This window comes from Sinocyclocheilus grahami, unplaced genomic scaffold (genome assembly GCF_001515645.1).
Source record: "Sinocyclocheilus grahami isolate Dianchi unplaced genomic scaffold, SAMN03320097.WGS_v1.1 scaffold1591.1, whole genome shotgun sequence".
Taxonomy (NCBI): domain Eukaryota; kingdom Metazoa; phylum Chordata; class Actinopteri; order Cypriniformes; family Cyprinidae; genus Sinocyclocheilus; species Sinocyclocheilus grahami.
In genome coordinates, this window is record NW_015506770.1 from 206,675 (window position 1) to 232,126 (window position 25,452).

General features: G+C 36.9%; 1 protein-coding gene across 1 annotated transcript in view; it reads left to right on the top strand.

Moving 5' to 3' along the window:
- Positions 1-25,452, top strand: part of LOC107571409 (tensin-3-like) — a 111,635-nt gene that overhangs the window by 85,622 nt on the left and 561 nt on the right. The window contains exons 16-25 of the mRNA XM_016257733.1: positions 988-2,433; positions 9,603-9,787; positions 9,892-10,030; positions 14,881-14,976; positions 17,978-17,981; positions 18,287-18,432; positions 19,994-20,122; positions 21,400-21,495; positions 23,368-23,445; positions 24,607-24,678. Of these exons, the coding sequence (XP_016113219.1) occupies positions 988-2,433; positions 9,603-9,787; positions 9,892-10,030; positions 14,881-14,976; positions 17,978-17,981; positions 18,287-18,432; positions 19,994-20,122; positions 21,400-21,495; positions 23,368-23,445; positions 24,607-24,678 (2,391 nt within the window). The remainder of the gene's footprint in view (positions 1-987; positions 2,434-9,602; positions 9,788-9,891; positions 10,031-14,880; positions 14,977-17,977; positions 17,982-18,286; positions 18,433-19,993; positions 20,123-21,399; positions 21,496-23,367; positions 23,446-24,606; positions 24,679-25,452) is intronic.

The window sequence follows — 25,452 nt, forward strand, 5'->3', positions numbered from 1 at the left end:
TTGTGTAAGTGTCCAAACATGTGTATATTAATGTGTGAGTATAGGAAATGATGCTACAATTGCAAGGAGACAGGAAATGCCTCCAATCCTGTATGTGGTGATTTTTCCACTGGTGAGTCACTTGCTTGGACTGGGACTCTCATGAGAGGCACACACTGACTCACTGCATGAGGTGGAGCTGCCGTTCGTTGCATGTGTGAGTACACGTGCATGTTTTAGGAAGAGAATCCGCCTGACTTTCAAAAAGTTGCTCGTTTGACAAACTGAGTGCTCACTCCATAAGTTTTTATGTGCTTAAAAACAATCACATGTATCTCAGTAGTCGACTATGAGCAAGGGGTTAACATCCCTTTTCTCCAATAATGAATAATTTTTGTTGCCATTAAAGAGATTTAAAAAATGTTTTTATCATTTACTCATCTTCATGTCATTCTAAACCTCTATGAGTTTCTTCTGTGTGACACAAAAACTGATATTTTGTGTTTTTTTTGTTCATACAATGAAAGTAAATAGGGTCCAAAACATAATTTTGGGTGAAGTATCCCTTTAACTGAAACTGGGCAAGGGATTTTAGTTCTCTTCATGCTTTGTATAGGACTTAATAAGGACTGTATGAGAGAGTAAATGTTGAAATTAAGTGTTACTGTAAGCTTTTTTGAATAAGAGTTTTAAACTATAATAGTGTTTAATGTCCAGTTATGTTGGGATTTAGAATAGATTTTGTAGCTTTTGCTTGGATGGATACATGAATTATGTGCTCAATGAGTATTCACTATTCAGCATGTTAATGCATGCTGTTGCTAGCTAGTAGTTTGGTAGTTGGTAGGACCTAATAATATAATTGAGTTATGTGACACATAAATTACAAAATTAAGTTTATAACTTGGTATTCTTAGTCACAATGTGAAGTTGCTTATTGCTTTTATGTGTATATATGAAATATCTAAATTTATTAATACATTCCATTTTTCTTTTTGACTTCTACAGACGTTATTCACACACAAGGTCCATTGGATGGTAGTCTCTACGCTAAGGTTCGGAAGAAAGAGTCTCTTGAGGGAGGGGTCACAACCAATGGTGTCCCAGCCACTGTCGATCACACTTTACCTGCTGTAGACCCCACTCTACCACCAGTTGACCACGCCTTGTCTGTAAGCAGTGACTCTGGCAATTCCACTGCTTCCATCAAAACCGACCGCACGGATGAAGCCAGCCATCAGCTGGCCTTGGTGAGTCAGCCGTCCTCCCAGCCCCTTAGCCCAGAGGAAAAACAGGAGCTGGACCAGTTGCTCAGTGGTTTGGAAGCACCAATGCATCGCACAGGTTACCAAAACAGCTCTGGCAGCGTAGGCGGTGGAGTCCTACACCTTGTCCCCGCCCAGGTTCATGTCAATGGACACAACAACATAGACCGTGAGACAGATATCCTCGATGATGACCTGCCCAACAGTCAGGAAGGGAACAGTGTGGACAGTCTCGGAACCATCTCATCTTTTGAGGGCAGAGCCACTCCAGCAGATCTATACTATCAGTCAGAGACGGTCATCAATGGACAAGATGCACAACATGACTTGGAGAAGGGCGTCCATGAGAAAATACCAGAGCCCAAAGTCCACAGCTCCTCATCTGTCCAAGAGCACTTAAGATCATCTAGTGACTATGCCAACCAGAATGGCAACATCTACCGATCTCAATCATTAGGGGCAACCCCGACCACAGAGCAGAATTACATGCCCAAAGCTCCCACACGCACGACCAGCAGTAGGGATGCAGTGCAGAGGGGACTGAATGTGTGGCAACAATATGGTGTTCCTGAGGTCCCTGTCACAGATGGGGTCACCTTCAACCCTGTATTGCAATCCCACAGCCTTCCGGAGTTTCCTCACATGGCATCTCAGCAAGACATTGAACAGTCCATTGAAGCACTCAACATGCTGATGCAGGACCTTGACCCAGCACTTACTCAAGTCCCCAAGTCCCATAGTGCCCCATCTGGAGACGATGGAGTGGTCACCACCCAACCATCTTTTTCTCAAACCCAAGCACGGCCGTCCTACCAAGCTGACGCAGCCATTCATGGCAGTGGTGGAGTCTCTTCGGGGGGATACCCTTCGACCTTTCAACAGGTAGCCACAGAGCCTCCACAACCCACCATGAACCAGCAGAGACCCACAGCCATATCCCAGCATGCTGCATTCCTTTCAAAGGCAGAAGGTCAGGCTCCAATGTCCCAGTCCACAGTGCCTTCCTCCGCCTTTGGAGTTCTCCATTTGAAACCCCTCAACATTTACCCCTCAAGTACCACGTCCCAGGCCCCTGAGCCCCAGGAGAGCCAGCGTAGCTATTCTGCCTCCTCATCCCCTCTGCCTAAAGAGTCTGAACCGGAAGATGCCAACTACAAATTGGATGGTCTTGTAGCTCACCGTGTAGCTGGTAAGATCAACTTTAAAATACTTCTTTCAGAGTTCTCAGAGTCAGTTTACTTATTCAAAGGTACAATAGTAATGATACATTAATCATTCCTTGGGCAATAACCAGCCAAGACTTTTAAACATCAGGCTAAATTACTCATGCATATTTTTATGTACAGTGGGTACGAAAAGTATTCAGACCCCCTTAAATTTTTCACTCTTTGTTATATTGCAGCCATTTGCTAAAATCATTTAAGTTCATTTTTTGACAGCACCTGAGTTAAATATTTGAGTGTCACAGCAAAGGGTCTGAATACTTAGGACCATGTGATATTTCAGTTTTTCTTTTTTAATAAATCTGCAAAAATGTCAACAATTCTGTGTTTTTCTGTCAATATGGGGTGCTGTGTGTACATTAATGAGGAAAAAAACTTAACTTGAATGATTTTAGCAAATGGCTGCAATATTGTTAAGAGTGAAAATTTTAAGGGGGTCTGAATACTTTCCGTACCCACTGTATACAGAATGCGAATTGAAACAAGCTATCAAGGGAAATATAGTAAAGGAAAACATCTCCATGCTTGTCTTGAGTGCTTGAGTTAAGCTTGTCTTGAGAACTTGCCTTTTACACTCAAGGCTGTGCCTTTTTTGGTGGAGTTTCTTTGTTGGCGTTGACATAAGAACTGTGAGATCACAACGAACGCTTTGTCCAAAGTGCTTCTGGCTCAAGCCTCAATATCAGACCACATTTCTTTTTTGTGCCAAGCCCAAACCGAACATTTGTACATTACATCTGGAGAAGTGACAAAACAACTGAGGGCTGCTTTGGGGCAGTGCATTTTTTTCTGTCAACATTATCTGTTCAGCTTGAAAGTTTAGGAAGATTTTCCTGGAAGCTTAGGTCCTCTCATTTTCGATGATTTTAGAATAATGGCAGCACATAAGAGTTGTTTGTTGTCCCAGTCTTGTTTTGTTGCAGGCTAAATTGGAAGGAGCGGAAGCGCTCAACTGTGGCATAATAAAAGCTCAGCTGCTTTCGAGCCGTGTCACGCTCGTTCAGCGGCCTCGTTTCGCTTCGACGACTTTTAGCCTCACCCTGCTTCATTCTACTACGTTAATAAATCATTAGCTCATCCATGAACATGATTTCTGCCTGAGTCCCGTCGGATTGCATCGGCTGTGGGGTTGAAGACCACAACTCCCATGATTCCACACTCAGTCATGGCGTCATCAAACTACACCTTTGTCTATTTGTTTATTTTTAATACGCGCCCTCTAGCAGCGAAAATTAACTATTGTGCCTTGATTTATATCAATGAGAGCACTTGCTTTTATAAAACTGCCGGATATTTTTTTTTAAATAGTATTTTATTTTATTTTATTATTATTTTGTATTTTATTTTATTAATATTGTACTTGTAATTGTTATTATAAAACAGATAGTTGTTACTAAATTCGAATTGGATAAAATAAAATAATAAAATAATATAAAATAGAATAAAATAAAAAGTGTGTGAACTAATGTAAATGTAAAGGCATAGTTCACCTAAAAATGAAAGTTCTTTCATCATTTACTCATTTTCATGTTGTTCCAAACCTGTATGACTTCTGTGAAACACAAAAGAAGATATTTAAAAAAACAATGGAGTACAGTGTTGTTTTGGACCCCATTTATTTTCGTAGTATTGATGAAAACAATTGAAACAATCACAAACAAATATTTTGTGATCCACAAAGAAAAAAGGCATACAGGTTTGGAATGACATGAGAGTAAATGATGACACAGTTTTAATTTTGGGATAAATATCTTTAACAAAGGAGTAAACTGTGGCAAGTAATAGTAATTAGGAAGAATAAAGTCTCCCATTTCCTATTTCTTTCACTATTTGCTCTATTTTAATTTCTCTCCTTTATAGGGCTGCACGATTAATCGAATGTGATTGTCATGCGAAATTTGTTAGTAATGCCGGTTCTGTAATCAGCAGGAAATCATCATCACATGCTTTCAGATGGAGCAGAATTTACTACACATAGCCGTAGTTCACTGACAAGTTATGCAAAAACATCACAGACAATTTTATTGCGCAATTCTGAAATCGAAGAAATCGTTTGCGATAATGACAGCTGTTTGCATAGCTTCTCAGTGAGCTACGGCTCTGTGAAGTAAATGCTGCTCCATCTGAAAGCATGTGAAAATACCACATTTAATAACATATTTTTACTCCAAACTCACTTCATAACGTCAGTCGAGTGTTTGAAATAAATCCTTCTGTGAGATGATGTGGCTTCTTACACAGAATATGGCACACAACATATTTCATAGTATTTAAACAGTGATAAAGGCATTGCATTATAAATATACTTTATTTGAATGAAAATTATAATAATAAGAACTCAGATAAACCTATCTATTGCCGTAGTCGTGTGTATATTAGTCACGTTGAATCAATGAAAGCAGTTGAATCTGTTTATTCAGCTGCAGCAATAGGCATTTCCTGGATTACTTCTTCGGGGCATATTTGGAGTTTCAGCTCGAGAGCGCCCTCTGGCCTTTGGATGGAGATTTACTGCTGATCACAGAACCGTGCTTCACTGAAATATACGCATGACAATCGCAGCTTCTGTCGAATTGCGATCTCGATTCCATTTCGATTTATCGTGCAGCCCTACTCTTTTATCTCCCTCACTAATTTAACACTCGTCCTTAACCATTAACCTGTGTTGGAATTTCACCTTGTTTGGGTGAAATAACAGTTAACAAGAGTATTACTTCAGTTTGCTCCTTAGTGCTGGGTGACCGCTACAAACAAATTGCATTTGTATTATGTGTTGAGTTAAAGTTACACAGTAGCAGGACAAAGGCCAGTCTGTCTGGATCAACTGAGCCCATGTCACAAGATCCAGTCTACCAGACCTGGGGAACAATAACAAGGAGAGCAGACACTGGCTTCATTCAAGGACTCTCCTTTACCTCGGTTTAAGCATTTATATGAAGGACAAAGGGTAATAAATCCTCCCTGAGTCTGGAGACCATTATACAATCCTTATCTGCCACAGGGGAGTAAACGTCTCGTACACTGACTGTCTTCGGTCCCGTTCGAGGGTCCATGCAGGCTGTGTTCAGTAGCCAGGTACCAGGATGAATGTTTGTCTTGGACCTCTCCTGAGTCTGATCCAATCCAATACAGATAGAACAATGGCATAAACGAGACCTTGGAGAGAGAAAGAGCAGTTTATCCTGCTTCTCAGATTAGATATCTTATTCACCTCATGCTGGATCCCTGAGGTTTAGAAAGGAGAAAGCTATGCCAGAAAAAGAATAAACCTTTTTCTCATTTGCCTTAACTCAAAATATATTTGTAATGATTTTACTATTGATATAAGATGAGGAAGCATTGTAAAAGTGCTTTTGATGCTTTTGATCTGGCAATTAAGTCTCTGACAGTTAAATGTGTCATTTGACAATTTTGCAGTCGTTAATGTCTTGTGATTATATAAATAAAATATTGTTTATATTCTTGCATATTAATGAATATAATTAAATATCATTCTTCCTTTTGTTCATTTAGTGAATAACAGTGTGAAAACTAATGCTTTGATTATTTTGACTATAGTTAATTTTATTTCTTGCATTATGCATTTTGAATCGAACAGAGTTTGTTTTGGTTTAAATGATGGTTTCTCTGATTGAATCACCTCAGTTACAGCAGCTTGAATCTATTAGGACATTGTGATCACTAAGGTAACAGCACAGTTTGTCATGCACAGCTGTAGATCTGGCACACTACATCTGTTTTGCATGTTTCCTCTCCCGACCTTGTCTGAAGTGACACTGGGGGATATAGACCATATGATATCCCTGCACATCCAAGTGCTGGATTCATCGCTTCCCAGACCAGTCAGTTTTGGAATTTGAATGTTTGACATTGTCGTAGAAACCGCATGAGTCTAATCCAGGAATGTGAATAGATTGCAGATGGAGTGTGAGCACCCTTTTGAAGACCCTCCCTTTGTGACATCATTACCCTATTGTTCTGAATTGCTAGTTTTGCGGGCAGCACTACAGAAGTGGTTTAAATGCACCCTGGATGTCTGGCTAACGTCACGTTTAAGAACAAGGGTGGCCACTTGTCCAGAAGTGGAAGTGGTCAATCTCTCTGAAGTGCTTCCCAGTGCACGTGAGGTTCTGATGGTCAGAGCTGTGGTCTGACCGCATGTATCAATTGCAGGCCGCGCTCAGGGAGCTAGTAAATATTTTGCTCAGCCTGTTGCCCGGTTTCCATGATATTCCACTCACTCCCACCAGATTGTATTAATGTTTTGCTCGCTCTCAAACTGAGTCCAATTGAATGAGCTTAAAACTGTGTGTGGCTGTACATGCTTTCACAGAACCCGTAAAATCTCTTTTTTTCTTATCTGTAACTTGATAGTGAATAGTGAATCAGCTTTGCTTAAGCCTAGCACATACCATAATACATTGCAGTCTTTCAGCCTGTGCACATTTAAAGTCTCTAATTCTATGGGAAAGTCTTTCTGCTTAGAACAGTTAACAAGAGTATTACTTCAGTTTGCTCCTTAGTGCTGGGTGACCGCTACAAACAAATTGCATTTGTATTATGTGTTGAGTTAAAGTTACACAGTAGCAGGACAAAGGCCAGTCTGTCTGGATCAACTGAGCCCATGTCACAAGATCCAGTCTACCAGACCTGGGGAACAATAACAAGGAGAGCAGACACTGGCTTCATTCAAGGACTCTCCTTTACCTCGGTTTAAGCATTTATATGAAGGACAAAGGGTAATAAATCCTCCCTGAGTCTGGAGACCATTATACAATCCTTATCTGCCACAGGGGAGTAAACGTCTCGTACACTGACTGTCTTCGGTCCCGTTCGAGGGTCCATGCAGGCTGTGTTCAGTAGCCAGGTACCAGGATGAATGTTTGTCTTGGACCTCTCCTGAGTCTGATCCAATCCAATACAGATAGAACAATGGCATAAACGAGACCTTGGAGAGAGAAAGAGCAGTTTATCCTGCTTCTCAGATTAGATATCTTATTCACCTCATGCTGGATCCCTGAGGTTTAGAAAGGAGAAAGCTATGCCAGAAAAAGAATAAACTTTTTTCTCATTTGCCTTAACTCAAAATATATTTGTAATGATTTTACTATTGATATAAGATGAGGAAGCATTGTAAAAGTTCTTTTGATGCTTTTGATCTGGCAATTAAGTCTCTGACAGTTAAATGTGTCATTTGACAATTTTGCAGTCGTTAATGTCTTGTGATTATATAAATAAAATATTGTTTATATTCTTGCATATTAATGAATATAATTAAATATCATTCTTCCTTTTGTTCATTTAGTGAATAACAGTGTGAAAACTAATGCTTTGATTATTTTGACTATAGTTAATTTTATTTCTTGCATTATGCATTTTGAATCGAACAGAGTTTGTTTTGGTTTAAATGATGGTTTCTCTGATTGAATCACCTCAGTTACAGCAGCTTGAATCTATTAGGACATTGTGATCACTAAGGTAACAGCACAGTTTGTCATGCACAGCTGTAGATCTGGCGTACAACATCTGTTTTGTATGTTTCCTCTGCCGACCTTGTCTGAAGCAACACTGGGGGATGTAGACCATATGATATCCCAGCACATCCAAGCGCTGGATTCATCTCTTCCCAGACCAGTCAGTTTTGGAATCCGAATGTTTGACGTTGTTGTAGAAACCGCACAAGTCTGATCCAGGAATGTGAATAGATTGCAGATGGAGTGTGAGCACCCTTTTGAAGACCCTCCCTTTGTGACATCATTACCCTATTGTTCTGAATTGCTAGTTTTGCGGGCAGCACTACAGAAGTGGTTTAAATGCACCCTGGATGTCTGGCTAACGTCACGTTTAAGAACAAGGGTGGCCACTTGTCCAGAAGTGGAAGTGGTCAATCTCTCTGAAGTGCTTCCCAGTGCACGTGAGGTTCTGATGGTCAGAGCTGTGGTCTGACCGCATGTATCAATTGCAGGCCGCGCTCAGGGAGCTAGTAAATATTTTGCTCAGCCTGTTGCCCGGTTTCCATGATATTCCACTCACTCCCACCAGATTGTATTAATGTTTTGCTCGCTCTCAAACTGAGTCCAATTGAATGAGCTTAAAACTGTGTGTGGCTGTACATGCTTTCACAGAACCCGTAAAATCTCTTTTTTTCTTATCTGTAACTTGATAGTGAATAGTGAATCAGCTTTGCTTAAGCCTAGCACATACCATAATACATTGCAGTCTTTCAGCCTGTGCACATTTAAAGTCTCTAATTCTATGGGAAAGTCTTTCTGCTTAGAAGCTAGTAGCATGTCGCTAGTAGCATGTATATCTGGTATCTAACATGTTATTGTTTTCATTTCATGTTATTTTTTTTCTATTTACTATTTTGAACTCCCTATTAGATAAATACTCTTGATAGGCAACTCACACAACGAGCACATGATATTCTACTAACAATTGCAGTGGAGTTTGGCTTTAGCATATTGCTAAGCTAATGTCATGATACTATAATTAAAATAAAAATACACAGAACACATAAATATCAAGTAAACCAATTAGATGTTAATTAGATTGAACTATTTTAATTTTGATTTTACGTCACTGAATGGATTAATTAATTAATTATAATAGTGATTTTTTTTCTTAGAAAACAACTTAAATTAATTTAGGTGCATTCCATCTGCTTTCAGTTACCATACTCCTTTAGTTAATAATTTCTGTTCTCTGTTTTTGCCTCCCTACTAGAGAAGACTTACACAAATACAGTTTTATTTACAGCGTAGACTCTTGAGATCAAACAGAACATGATGAAATAGGCTTCAAAGTTGTTTTGAGGCTGTTCCAGAGCTTTATCCAGAAGCACACATTACCCTTTAAATCCATGGAGTTTCTCTAATATTCCGGCTTTTTGTAATCTAGGCTGTTTGAATGAGAACATTGTTCGTAGTTCCAACAGGCTTTTATGTGGTGTAAATTGGACGGCAGTGCAGCTTTTGACAGAGAGTTAATTCTTAAGAGCTCATTGGCAGTTTTCCATGGATTTCTTCAAGGAATATTTTGACATTTGGATATATATCAGGTATGATGAATGTTCTTCTGCAGGCCCTAAAATGTATCTGTTAGAGATGACATCATATATTAATTTTCTTGGCAGGAGTTCAGTCTGGTGAAATGTCACCAGATGAGACTTCAGTTCCTGGACGGTGCCGGACCATCAGTGAGGACCTTTCCCAAGATGAGAGCCTAACCCGAGGAAGCTCGGTCCGCTCCCCCATCCGCTGCATCTCACCCGAGCTGGCCAATACGATTGCTATGAACCCTGGGGGGCGGCCCAAGGAGGTAGAGCGCATGGATATTACCCCTAGTATTAATCCCAAAAATAAATGTGGGTGTATATGTGTTTGTGCATTTGAATATGTGTCCACCTGTCATTCTTTCTCCAGAGACACATGCACAGCTACAGAGAAGCATTTGAGGAAATGGATGGGGGTCCCGTCAGCCCCCCTCCGATCGCTGGTGGTGAGGCCCTACCCCAAACCCCTGCCTTCCCTGTCTCGCCACAAACCCCTTACTTCAATCTGAGTAAGTTTCCCACGCTGGAGGAGGAGGGTGCCATAGAGCTGTAGAATCACTGCCTCTCTTTGTTAAAATTTTAAAAGGGTCACAACCATCACTGATCATAGGTTTTGTTCATTTTGATGATCTAGAAAACACAAGTGTTTAGCATAGCAAGAAACTATAATGAAGTCCAGCTGTCAGCTGTTTGGATATTATTGGTATAGTTTTAAAGTAAAGAGTAAAGTTCTAAAAAAACTAAAGAAACATGGCAAGAAACTACAATAAAGTCAAACAGCCAGATATTTGGATGTTATTGGTATCATACAGTGTTTAGAGGAAAGCTCCGTTTCAAAATATAGTGAACTGCCTACATAGGTGTATATCATAGGCGTGCTTCTAACACAAATGCTATTCCAGAACAGAACATGATCAGCATGATTATTGCCTTCTTTAAGCCAAATTCTAAAGCAGCATTGCTTATACCCTTCACGGAGAAAATGCATTGCAAGAAACTATGAATAATCAATCTGAGATGGTGGAGAATGCGGGCAGGTATTGATTACAAATATAAATCATTCAGTAAATAAAAGTATTGATAAAAGTAGTTCAATCTTATTAAAAACTGGGTTACCCAATATGTACTGTATTTTGTTTGTATTCTTATTAAAATTTACCATGAGCTTAGCAAAATGCAAACATGAATCTCAATTGAAACTCAATTAAAATCAATTGCAAGTTGGATTTCACATGTATGACACCACTGCCTATGTGGAGTGTTACAAATTGCTCACATATGAGGTCACAGATCAGTTAGGATGCAGACTTGGGCTACGTTCACACTAGTGCATTTTTGTTTTAAAACACATAACTTTTGCTACAGTTACGCCTGTCATTTACACTTCTCCAGCATTTTTGACCCTCGAAACCAGAGACTTTCGTAAAGGCTGCAGACCCCATTTTAGTTTGAAAACGCCGGGGTTGTGTTTCAGTGTAAACGGACCAAAACGGAGACTTTTAAAAACTATGGTATGGCTGCCCACATTCGCTCTGCGTATCCTTGATGACCGTGTGACATGAAGACTGAATTGCAAACTTTCCTGGCTTTGTTGTAATTTTTAGCAGCCATTGTGCAGCTAAATTCAGTATTTTATAATACAACAGCTGCCTACATGCCCAAGAGGCGAGCTGTGCTTAGAGCAATCATCAACAAAAACGTCCTTGCTTTTCCTCACCATTATGCTCATTGTTGTACCTGCCAGTGACAAGCAACCAACTTCCTGTTTACACTTTTACACGCATTCCCAGTGTGCATGAATGGTCATGTGACATCCGTTTTCGGTTGTGTTGTTTGGCTGGAGGATCGTTTCTGAAATGCAGTGAAAATGCCAGTGTAGACGAGGATCCTTTACATTTTAAAACGCCGTTTTAAAACGAAAATGCACTAGCGCAATGCATGTGATGGACAGCAAGAAAGCTCACTAGGTTTTGGAACAGAGCCATTGTGTTTCATAATTAGCACATCAGAATAGTGGTGTTTTTTTTTTTTTTTTTTTTTTGTAAAAGAACCTTTAGGGTTAACATTACATTAACACACTGTCTATAAGCCAACGTGAGGTCTGGCTGTACTTAAATCCAACCCTACCTCGGGGTGTTTGCGTGAGCCAGTAGATATCGTTAACATATGCTGTAGTTCATTCACATGTTCTCAACGTTAAAGATGTGTGGCCTCCGTTTGAGTGATAACACACACTTTGGGTTGGCTCATAGACGGGCATAAGTGCTCAGATCAGAAAGACCCCACTCACACTTGCTCCCCAGCAATTTCCAATGCCTGTGGGCCTGAGAAATGCTTTTTGTCAGCAGTTTTTCTGGGGCATGCTCGCCTCCACAGTCATTGTATCTCAATGCAAGAACAAGCGCATTTGCGCCTCAGGTTTCATTTGCAAATGAATTTCTCCAGTTCAGGTTTTTATAACCTATTGCTTCATCTTCCCATCCAGCATGTTGTCCCTGCAGGTTTAATATAAAGCTGCTTGTAAAAGTCTGTAACCTCTTTATAAGGTTAAATACACACAATGTTAAGCATCTCTGTTTTCCTTGGACTTCCACAGCATTTCTTTTTTACCAGACACCTAATTTGAAACCAATTCAAGTCATCCTCTTGAGCTGACATCTTACCCTGAGGCCACTTCACGTTCAAAGCTCTTCAGACTAATTCTGCTACCACAAGCGTCTAGATGTAGCTTCAGAGAACAAAACAGATATTCAGCCTACAATAACACAAAACATAATCAATCAAATCCTGTCCTTTTGTGTTACATTACCACAGGATATTTAGTGAACATTAGGGCTGGGAGGTACAGTATATTGAATGTTCATGATATACTTGTGATGGTTTTGCTGGTGATATAATGTGCTGTTTATTTACAAGCTTCTAAATACAGTTTCATTGGAAAAGTTTTGTAATCCCTCTTTGTTTTATAATTCTTAAATATGAAAACGCTAAGACTCTGTAAGTTGGCGTTAGAGTTGGTAAGTTCAATTCAGGTCAAACTATCAGCTTAAAAGAATCAAATCAAAAGTCATTAATTGATTCTTTTGCATTACCGTTCAAAAAAACTGTTATGGTTTAATTAAAATATATGTAGAAAACTTTAATAGCAAAAAAGTTTAATTTACATGAATCATTTCAAATTTCAGGAAATTTATAATAATTCAATTAATACATTCATAATAAATTAATTCAATTGAATTGATTCAACAATTTGTTTGCATTTTTCATTTTTCGCATAGGATTTTTTCAAGTATTAAAATGTTTTAGTAAAAATACTTGTAGGTAAATTTTGCCGTTTATAATGTTATATTGGTGCATAGAAATGAACATGCCTCAATATCATTATTTGAAAAGTTTGGTTCCAAAATGCTATAAATCCATTTTGATTAATTTGAGTAAAAATGTGTTTTCTTCACCAAGAAAGTGGCAAGACGAAAACCACTATTTTCTGTTTCAAACTTTCACATCGCTTTTTTAGGTTATAATAACATAAAACAATTCTAATCCAGATTTTGATTTTCAAAGATTTATTATATAAATGTATCATTCTTTACCCAAAATGCAATAAATCCATTGAATCAATATAAAAGTAATTTTTCATATTGAAACTGTTGAAAATACACAACATGGTTAATCCACATATGACAGCCTCTGAACTTCAATACTAAGTCAATACTAATCTTATATACAGGCACTGGACTAAAAATACATTCAATCAGTCATCGCTCCCAAAATTAATTCAATGGGTCATCTTGTTAATGCTATAAATTAATTACAGCAATAAAATAAAATTTCATCATGAACAAGAACATGAACAACAATATCACATTAGACCACAGATTATGCTCTGACACATTTCAGGATACAACAATACACAAAATTGATTATGCAAATTTTATTTGTGCAATTTTATAAACACAAAACTCTCGCTGTCTTCAAGCGTGCTGCTTTCCACAGCTCTGCATCCACATCACCATTAATTTTCCCCATTTGTGTTTTCACACCAGTCTTGTTTTGCTTGGCACCACTGTTTATTTGTTGTTTTTGAATCACTCGTCCTGTTGTTCATAGCAATCGTTGTGTAGTGAGGTCTTGAATGTTTTCAATGTGACATTTTCGAGATCTGTTCAGCTGAGTTGTATTCTGTCCGCATGATCTGTCTTGTTTTCATTCTTTTGACTGGGCACCGTTACAGCGAGTGTTAATCACATCATTAACTCTTTTAAAGAGGCGCTTGCACAGCCTTGCCACAGAGCATGAGACATTAGCTCATTCCCCAGCCATGTCACATACTGAAATAGCCACCTCAGTCTGATGTCTTTAAAAGCTCAGTGTGTATCACGATAGTCTCTCAAATGCTCTTGGTCTGGAAATTGGTCTCTTTCATAAGATTGTCAAATGTTGACGCCTTGAAGATGGAAGTGGTACACACTGATCTGTATTATAAGGGCTAAGGACCAAAAACATACTTTGTGCAAGTACGCAAATGCAGATGTGAATGCTTGGCCAATGCATTGCAAGTGCACCATCATATTGAACATGATTTGCTCAAACCTCAGTACTCAAGGGGGTGATAGAGTTACCTTCAATTGTCTGTGCCATTAAACCAGATGTGTGTTGGGTTATTCAAGTGGTCCACTATATACAGTAGCACCCCTTGCAGCATTGCATAATGCATTATGAATTGCAGTCTGACACATTTTGGAAATAGGGCTGTTTAATTTAATACAGTTCATTAACCAGCCAATATTAACACATTTAATCATGCTCTCTGACTCATAACAGCATATTAAAATTATTTTTTTATATGCTAATTCCATATGTGAACTGTCCAATGGAATTTTTCAACTCAACTGGCAAATGGATAAAGAAAAGCAATTTGTAAAAAAATATATATTTAGGTTTTTAATGCTTTGTTTCAATTTAAATGTTTTATTGTTCAATTTAATATTTAAAAATATATATATTTCAGTTTAATTGACTATTTTAAAAAGTTATTTAATTTTTAAAATAAAAACATTGATTTGATTCCTTTATTTATTTATATTTAAGTGGCTCTCCTAGTCCTTCATAATGAAAAAGGCAGAACAGAACGAGTCGGTTATGCGGAATGCGTTCTTGCATTCAAAAACAGCTTGATGGAGTGTAACAAAATTAATTCTGTTAATTTTTAAATGATTGACAACCCTGTTCCGATTTCAGCAATATGTGAAATTAAGCTTGCCAAGCTACAAGCATTTGCCTTGATGTACTTGCTTAAAGTATGTTTTAAGTTGATATCACTGTGAATAATATCTTTCTGTGTTCTGTGTCGCTTTAGGTCGATCTCCTCCAGGACTGGCTAAAACACCACTGTCCTTCCTGGGCTTGAAGCCCCACAACCCTGCTGAGATACTGCTCAACCAGACAGGCTCAGGTGAGGCTTTGCACACATATACAGTGAAATGCACTTGAAGACACACGTGGTCTTTTGGCTTTGGTCTGAGCCGCTCCATGCTGTGCTCCGTATAGGGAGCTCAAATACATCTTGTGGGCCATATATCAAAATAACCTTTCATTTCTCCCTCTCAAGTGTTTCCCTTTCTCCTTTTCTACTCTCTTGAGCAGTGAGCTCATATGTATTTTTAAATGAATTGGTGTTTTCTTTTCATATGCAGTTATATTGGGATCATTTTACTGTGGTCTTTTAATGTGTGTGTGTAACTGTGGGAGAGCGTGAAAGGTTTTGTTCCAAAACCCAGTGAGCTGCCTAACTAGGTAGCATTTTAAGTGAACACTGACACAGAAGGTCACGTTATTATGCAGCTTTCTAAGATAGCACAGTGGCCAAATTCTAAAGCATTCGTTTCAGATTGGGAATATTTTGTTATATTTTTTGGGAACAAATATATTATTTTTTATATTTTTACAATTTAAAATAACTGTTTTTTTATATATATTTTAAACTGTAGTTTATTCATGTGATGCAAAGCTGAATTTTCAGCATCATTACTCCAGCCAAATGTGCATTTCTAAGAGACAAAAACATGTAATATTATTAATATTGCAGCCCACACTGCAAACTGTGCTGAAGATGTGTGTCATCAAAGTCATTATTTAAACAATATCACTCACCAGAAACTAAGAAATTAATTTTTCTATCAAAGGGGTCCTATTATGCACTTTTACAAAGTCTTGATTTTGTTTTGGGGGTGTACTAGAACAGGCTATCATACTAGGTTGTTAAAAAAAACACATTATTTTTCACATATTTTACATTATTACAACACCTCTCTCTCAGTCTGGCATGAACGGCTCAAATAGTTCCTGTATCAAATGAAAGCCTGCCTTCTGAAATACAAAATGTGCTGTGATTGGTCAGCTGGGCCAGTGTGTGCTGTGATTGGTTAGCTGGGCCAGTGTGTGGTGTGATTGGCAGCACTCGGCGCCTGGTCGGGAAATGTCACGCCCCTTACCATAGCCGCCTGCGAGCTTCAGTGTTAATATTGCGTCAAAATCAAATCAATTTGAGCGCGATTTAAACCCGGATGATTGTAAGCACTCGAAGTTCGTCTGCCTTGGGAAAGCTAGCGTGTCTCCGACATAGCGATAACACTCGTTGCCTTCTCTAGTGCAGCTCAACCAGGTCTCGTCCCATTCGTCGATATTTGTGATATCACAAATCCTGGAAAATATGCGTTGCAGTCCAAATGAGTCGTTCATTGTAGTTTTTGATAAGTGATTTCTGTTAAATAAAATATCTCCTTTTGAAGTGGACTTTGAGCTTTGTAGCTTTGCAGATCTTTTTTCATGCTCAAACAGCAACATTACAGACTAACTAAAGTTGAAAAAGTGAAAAAAGCATAATAGGACCCCTTCAAATTAAAAAACTTGAAGTGTTTGTCATGTTCTGACCATAAAGAGTAGTTTAAAACAACAAGTAATGGTCTGCTTTCTACAACTCTTACTTAGGAGCAAAAATCTATATTTAAACTTGAAATAAATAAAGATTTGAACTTTATCGTGATAATTATCGATATCAACTGATAATGAAAAAATGTATCGTGATAATTTTTTGGCCATGTTGCCCAGCCCTATTTCTACATATATTTACATTGTTAAATAATAGCCTATACTCACATGGTATGTGGAGTGCTCAACTTTTTTTTTTTATATATATATATATTCATATAAATAATTTATTGATTACTTGATTGTTGTTTTTATTGACAGACAACAATGAAGTCAATGTGCATAAATGTGACCCTGGACCACAAAACCAGACTTAAGTCGCTGAGGGATATTTGTAGCAATAGCCAAAAAAACGTTGTATGGGTCAAAATTATCGATTTTAATTTAATGCAAAAAATCAGTATCAGCAGAAAGTAAAGATCCATGTTCCATGAAGATATTTTGTAAATGTCCTACTGTAAATATATCAAAACTTAATTTTTGATTAGTAATATGCATTGCTAAGAACTTCATTTGGACAACTTTAAAGGCGATTTTCTCAGTATTTTGATTTTTTTTGCACCTTCAGATTCCAGATTTTCAAATAGTTGTATCTCGGCCAAATATCAATGGAAAGCTTATTTATTCAGCTTTCAGATTATGCATAAATCTCAATTTCGAGAAATGGACCCTTATGACTGGTTTTGTGGTCCAGGGTCACAAATACAGCATTGTATTTGTTACAGCATTGTATATAAAAAAAAATAAATAATAATAATAAAAGTGAGCACCCACTTTTATTATTATTATTATTATTTTTTAATTATTTTTTTACATGTCATGGATTGTATCTTCTTGCATGTCTTCTAGGATTGCACTGAAATTAAGCATATTAATGACAATTTATGTCCTTGATACTTTTATCTTGAATTAACCATATTCACTTGGATACTAAGATGGCGCCGCAGACGGCAGCCGCAGTGTTTGGCTCTCCAGTGTTTGTACTGTTTTTGTTAGTTTTTCCTGTTTTTTGTTTCTCAAACACGATCAGTTTTACCAGGAATGAGCTGCTGAACATTCGGCAGAACACACCACACAATCTTCTACCGGATTTCGTTTATTCGGACGTTTTGCTGAACGTTGTACTTGGCGGAGCTGCTGCGCTGATCAAACTGTGCAATTAAAGTACAGTATGTGCAATAACCTTATACTTATTTATCACCCTAAACCCTAGTACATCCCTACAACTTATTTTATTTTATTATATTCCTATTCCATCTATAGCACACCTGTACATACAATTTATTCTTTTTTTTGTGGTTTATATTTATGCATGTGTATTTTATTCACATCTCACTTTTATTATCTGTGTGTTGTTGTTGTCTCAGTGTACTGGAAGCTTGTGACACTATAACAAATTCCTTGTATGTGCAAACATACTTGGCAATAAAGCTCTTTCTGATTCTGATTCTGATTCTGATTCTCAGAGCAGTAAGACATTTGAAGCTATGTTGTATTATGGATATATACTCTGCTGCATGTCTAACAAAACCTGTGACTATATTCACATAAATTCAGCCATATTTATTTTAATAAATGACATTGCAGACAGTCTCTGGTTTGGTTCCAGAAACTAAGTGCTATGTTATCTGTGTTTCTGGAATGTGAGAAATGTGTGCTTATTGTAGGTGTTGCTGTCGATAATTAAATAAGATACTGATGATCTTGAGGGTAATTTTTGACAGGTGTGTGTGTGTAAGTGTAGTTTTGAAAGAATAGTGCATTCATTAGCTAAGGCATATTAAACTAATCCCACATTACATCTGCTTAATAAAGTGCATATTTCATTTCCCAGATGGAAGTCCAGAGACCAGGCTGCACGTGAAGTTTGTCCAGGACACGTCCAAATTCTGGTATAAACCAGATATCTCCAGAGACCAAGGTAAGGACGCAGTATATGTGTGTTCCAGGGTTAATTTATCTATATTCAAACCACCGAATGGAGGCTCATATCTCCTATAAATAGTAAAATGTGTCTCTCGCCACCCTATATGAGGTCAATCGCTGTTTGTCTCCACATCTGGTTTTCCTCTGTGCTCTTATTGGATTAGATCATCTGCGCTGGAGTCCTCTTTAAACGCAAGCACATGCAGTGAAATCACAGGGCACTCAACATGTGTGCTCAGTTAAATCCAGTGAACATCTGCATCTGTTGCTTCATTAACTTGTCTTAATGATAACGAATAAACCTCCTTAGCAAGATTTTTTTCCTTCACTCACTCCCTATCTCTCTGTGTGTAAAACTGTGGGGTACATTACAGCAATTTGTTAACATATTATAGCCTTCACCTTCACATCTGGTGAATAATGATGAGAAAATGTCACATGGTGAAAAATACATTTACATTTATTCATATAGCAGACATTTTTATCCAAAGCGACTTTCATAAAGTAATAAAATAATAATAACAAAAATATCTGGCGAATAATAATAAAAGAAAATAATATAAATAATATAAAAATGACACACACACACAAAACTTATATATATTTAAACAACCGTTGAATATGATATAATATTATATATTATATTATATTTAAACAAACTTCATCTTGTAAATGCTTACATGTGCAGTTTGACAGCCTCCGTCAGTGTTTATGGAATAATATTATTAATATTGCATGATTACCAATATGAAATGCTATAATAAAAGCACATATGCCTCTTGGACATTATTGACAAGCATTATTTGTACCCATTATTTATTATTTACTGAGTTCATGTCAATTTTGACTGACAAAAAGGGGAAAATATTTTATATTTTTTAATATTTTAATATAATATAATACTGGATATAATACTAGACATTTATGACTACTCTTTAAATTAAAATGACTCTTGATTATTTAAATATTTATATGAATAATATGAATATATGTATCTGTTATTTAAGAATAATATATAAACATGTTATATTTATATTGTAAATGATTGAAAGAGTGCATATTTTGTTTTGTTAAAGTTAAATGTCCAGTGTTATAGATAGAATCTTTATATATATATATATATATATATATATATATATATATTTTTTTTTTTTTTTTTTTTTGTAAATGACTCTTGATTATTTAAATATTTATATGAATAATATGAATATATGTATCTGTTATTTAAGAATAATATATAAACATGTTATATTTATATTGTAAATGATTGAAAGAGTGCATATTTTGTTTTGTTAAAGTTAAATGTCCAGTGTTATAGATAGAATCTTTATATATATATATATATATATATATATATATATATATTTTTTTTTTTTTTTTTTATGGTTAATAGTAGTACTTTTGGTTACTTTTTTGGTTAAACAGAACCTGGGATGTCATACATTTTGGATTCATATAGCTTGTCATTGATTATATTTATTTGAATTTTATAAGACTGAAGCTGCCGTTATGTTACCAAATAAACTGCCTTTGTGATTTTCTCCTCCTCACTGTAGCGATCAGCATGCTGAAAGATCAAGAGCCTGGAGCCTTTGTCATTCGGGACAGTCATTCATTCAGAGGGGCCTACGGCTTGGCCATGAAAGTTGCCTCACCACCTCCGACCCTGCAACCTACAAAGAAAGGTATTTAATATGCCTCCTCCACGCATGCGGCTAATGCAGATAATCATTTGCCAGATGTATTCCAGACAGGAGATCTGGATCATAATCCTGTTGTGTTCGCAGCAGACAAACACATTCACACACCCAACAACATACACTGAAACACATGTAATGTTTCATGATGAAAACCAAAGACAGTGTTTTCCCTGCACTACCTGTCAGAAGATTTAAAAACCCTACTTATTCTTTTTACTCTTAATATTATTGCATAGATCTCTGAAAACATGGATTCTGATTGGTCAGTCGTGGCATTCTGTAGTCACATGTTTTTGTATAATGACACTAAACAGTATAATTGACCACTGTACCAGACAATAATTTAAACAATTCAAAATGTATTTATTTATTTGTGTAGATTTAGTGTATGTCCATTTAATAAATTAATGAATACATATATATATTTTTTTTATTTTTTATTTTTATTTTTTTTATTATTATTATATTAAATAAATGGACATGAAATACTGTTTTTAAAGGGATAGTTCACCCAAAAATGAAAATTCTGTCATTAGTTACTCACCCTCATGTCGTTTCAAACCCGTAAGACCTTCGTTCATCTTTGGAACACAAATGAAGATATTTTTGATGGAATCTGAGAGCTCTCTGACCCTCCCATAGACAGCAACACAACTGAAATGTTCATAAGTCCAGCAACATAGCAAGGAGATAAAATAATCCATGTGACATCAGTGGTTCAACCGCAATTATATGAAGCTACGAGAATACTTTTTGTCCGCAAAAGAAAAAAAAACGACTTTATTCAACAATTCGTCTCCTCCGCATCACCCTATAGCGCCATTTTGGAGAATATCCGCTGGACGTAAACAGCTTATGCTGTTCTGTGTCAGTTGCGTCACACGAACACAACATTTCAGTTGCGTTGCTGTCTATGCAGGATCAGACAGCTCTCAGATTCCATCAAAAATATCTTCATTTGTGTTCCGAAGATGAACGAAGGTCTTACGGGTTTGAAACGACATTATGGTAATTAATGACAGAATTTTCATTTTTGGGTAAACTATCTCTTTAAGATCATGAGAAACATAAATTCAGTCAGTTGTGTACAAATTTTGTAATAAATATTGCAATGCAAATATGAACAAATACAGTACTTTTACAGATATCAACATGGGGTTTAATTTAGTAATTTAAAGTCTGTTCTACAAATGATAGTATTATTGGTTGTTTTTTATTGTACTGTTTTGATATTTGAATTTCTTTCTTAATCATTATTACAGCTGGAGATGTCACTAATGAGCTGGTGAGACATTTCTTGATTGAGACGAGTCCGAAAGGCGTGAGACTGAAGGGCTGCCCTAACGAGCTGTACTTTGGTAAATCAAACTGTTTAAATTTGTTTAATTTAAAATGTTGTCAAATCTGTTCTGAAACCTATTGAGCTGTGTTTAGTATTAACATGTTGCAAGCACCATGTTGGATCGATTTTTTACTTTTTTTTTTTTTTTTTAAATGAGGCTTTCGAATGCGAACACTGACACGAGAATAATTTGTTGAATGTTCACTAATCTGAAAGTCCAATCTGCCAAGCTTGTAGAACAAATGCGTGTGTGGTTTTCGCTCTTCAATACAAGTTAACATGTGAATCCTTCCCTTTAAATCAAGCTGTCCGTGTAGGTTCCAGAAAGCTGTAGAACATATGTAGTCCAAACGACAGCATGGGAGCAGCTGACATTATTAAGTACAGCTTAAAGACAGCCCCTCTCTAATTTACTGTCTACTGACCACATTACACGGAGACCTAGTTTATTCAATGGACAGTGCTGTCTTCTCCAGTATGCCCCATTCCACATCAAATAAGGAGACATAAAAATCAGGACTGGGCAGCTTGCATTACGGTAACCATTGCATAAGCGTTTGTTAATTATGAAAAGCAGAACAGACAAAGAAGAACTCTGATTTGTGGCAGCGAAAGCAGCTGTGGGTGAAACTTGGCAGGATTACTCTGTTGTCGGGAATAGCACTCGTGTTAATACAGCGATATTTAAGCTCCACTCCTCCGGTTGAATCTCGGCCAGGACGCCCACTGCTTACAGGAACAGTTCACCCAAAAAAAATGGTGTTATCATGTTTCTCATCATCCTGTCATTCCAAACCCCTATGCTGTTAAATTTCGCTGTTGTTATAAAAGGTGAATTTCTGTAGAATCTTTAAGCTACTTTTTATTCAGTTCACAGGGACTACGGTTATCAAAAAGGACAAAAGCTCCATAAAAGTATCATAAAACTTGTCCAACCAACTTAAGCGCTAAGTTTTCTGATGTCATATGATAGCTTTGTGTGATGAAAAGATCAAAATTTTGTTTTTTTTCCACTGAAAAGCTTGCATAGTTCAAAGTGCCGTGTCAGGTTTTTGGTCTTTGTGTGTTTTGTAACTGAACAACATTGACCTCAAATCTGACACAATGCTTTTAACCGTGCCATATTTGATTTTGAGTGAATAACAACTTACATTTAGGTCTCTTTCAAATTTTTTTTTTTGGCATAAAACTGTCATATGGGTTCAGAAGGCTTGTATTGTAGTGCACCAGTCATATTGACTGCTTTTGTGACACTTTATGGTTGTCTTTTTGTTTTGGAGCTTGACAACTTCTGTCATCATTTAATTTCAAATATTGAAAATAATGGACAGAATACTACAAAATTTCACCACTTAAAGAAGAAAGTGGGGTTTGGGACAACATAAAGGTGAGTAGCTGTTTAGGAGTGAACTATTCCTTGTAAAGGGGCCTTAAAGTAAACTGTCCTCAGTTAGTGTTGATAAAATCTGATTGCTGAAGGAGGAGAGTTTAAAAGCTGATAATAACATTTAAAATTGGCATCAAGGACTCATTTCTGCTATCAACCTGGACATTTTGCTTCCGCAGTTCTGCTGTTTCTCATGAGCAGTGGGAAACATTCTGCCCAAGCAAAGTCTCTCCAGTTGTTTTTGTCCTAATATAGTCAAATATTTGAAGGAGAGGTTTAGTAAAGAAAGACTCTGGAGGTTAAACCAAGTGTCGGTATAACTGTCCCTCCTATCATCCAACTTTCGCTGACACAACTGGTCAACAACATGGATTTATGGTTTGTCAATGCCGGGCATCAAAGTTTGACTGCTTCGGGAGGGTTGTAATGTAAAGTATGCCCTCCTCTGATTTCTGCTCGTAAATCTGACTCCAATTTTGTTTTCATGTTTTCTGTGTTCAGGCTGCCTGTCTGCACTGGTCTACCAGCACTCAATCACTCCTCTGTCTCTACCCTGCAAACTAGTCATACCAACCAGAGGTGAGACGACATATCACTTTCTCTACACATACAATGGGGTCCAAAAGTCTAAGGCTGATGATACATGGGGCAACTTTTTGAGCAATTTTGCCGGGCAACTTTTTTTGAGCAATGTTGCTTGGGCACTTTCCCATTGAGAATGGATGATAAATGTCTATCTGGATACTTTAGATCGGTCGTGGGTCCTTGTGTCTCTCCTAGTTAAATGTGAATATACATTTAAGTTAAAAAAAAAAGTTATTTTTTTTCATGTATTTTTAATTTATTTAGTTTTTCCCCCCACTGTGTAAGCTGCTGCGACTTTTTATAAAATATATTAAAAAAAATGCAGTTTAGAGCTGCAGACAAAATGATCTGTTAAACTTCATGTTTGTTAGCATTTTTCAAAAGATCCATTATGTTTGGTAACTAAATGGAACAGTTTTGGAAGGTCATAGTAACCAATTGAAGTGATTATTCAGTCACATGACTTGAGGAAAAGTAACACGACTTTTTACATGCACATCTATAAATGTATTTGGTAAGTGTGTTTTATTGTAGCTTATGCACATACTAGCTCTCTGAATAAAATGTTTATCCATCTCATGGGAGGGCATGTGGTTTTTATGCATATTTCAGTTTTTTATTTGCTCCTTGGTGTATTTATCCAACAATTTCACACAATTTGCAGAACAATACAAGGGAACCTAAGCATCTGTATTCTTTTGTTCAAACATGAAAGTTTGATTGATACTGTTGTTAAAGCAAAACAATATCTAAAAAAATACAAATTAGTAAGGCCAGATGCATACTTCCACTGTGACTTTTTTGTACGTACTGTACATGCCTACTCATCATGACCTCACTTAGCTGTGCTCTCTGTCATGATGATGTATGTCCTGTTTGCCCGGTGTGAATAATTGTGAGCATTTTCCGAGGTCTGTGCATTCAGCTGGCCTCTGTCCTCAGCCAACTGCTATGTGCCATTCAGGTGTCAGGGGGCATGAAACCACACACCTTTATGTGTGCATCTCTGCCTTTTCAAACACTGTGTGACAGCGTGTTAGCCAGGCGCTTTGATTCCTAGCATAGCAAGAATTCTCGCAGCAGAATGACAGGCCATAGCACTCAAACGGACAGGATGTGCACAGTCTAAACTTTGACCCGTTGTCATTTTTACAGATCCTCTAGAGGAGTCACCTGAGATCGCTACACCAACTAACCCGGCGGCAGAGATGCTCAAACAGGGTGCAGGTGAGAATATTTACATGAGTTATTGATAGTATAAAATATTTGTATTCCTCTAAACCTCATAAAAAGCAATATTCCAGATTAATTTGTGGCACAGTGTTAATCACCACAATAATCACGCTTTCAGTAAGGAACTTGAACAAGAAATACATGGACCAGACAACAAACATTTAACAAAAATATGAGCTGCACATTTTAGTTTTTAATCAGTCGGTAATGCTAGACTGTGTTTTGATATTTTGAAACAATATTTTAAAAAAGAAACGAAAAGAAAACCCAGGATTAGTCAGTTATGTTTTGTGGTATTCAACATTATGCCTTACATTTTGGCAATTGAGGTAATATTTAAAATGTTGATAGCTATAATACATAGAATTTGCATGTAAATGCAATGAATCGAAACGCAGATAATTTTAAACAAAAGTTTGTATTTTCTTGCTTCTACTACAGTGTGAAAATACAGTAGATATACAGTATATTATAGGGGTAAAATAATATCTATATTGTAAAAAAGGTAATATGGTTAATGTGCAACCTTTGTTTAAAAACTGTATTTTTTAAAAGCATTAAAGTTCAATGTGTTTAGCATTACTTCATTCAGCAAAATCCCTAGAGATGTGGATTTATCAGCAGTATTTATTCATCTTAGATCTGTTTATGCTCTCTAGATACAGTACATTTAATGTGGGTTTTCTCCATTAGTCCAAGTGTTAGTGCAGTTACAGTAGCTTTTTGTTGCTTGTTTATGATCTGATATCAACTCTGAACCAACTGCCA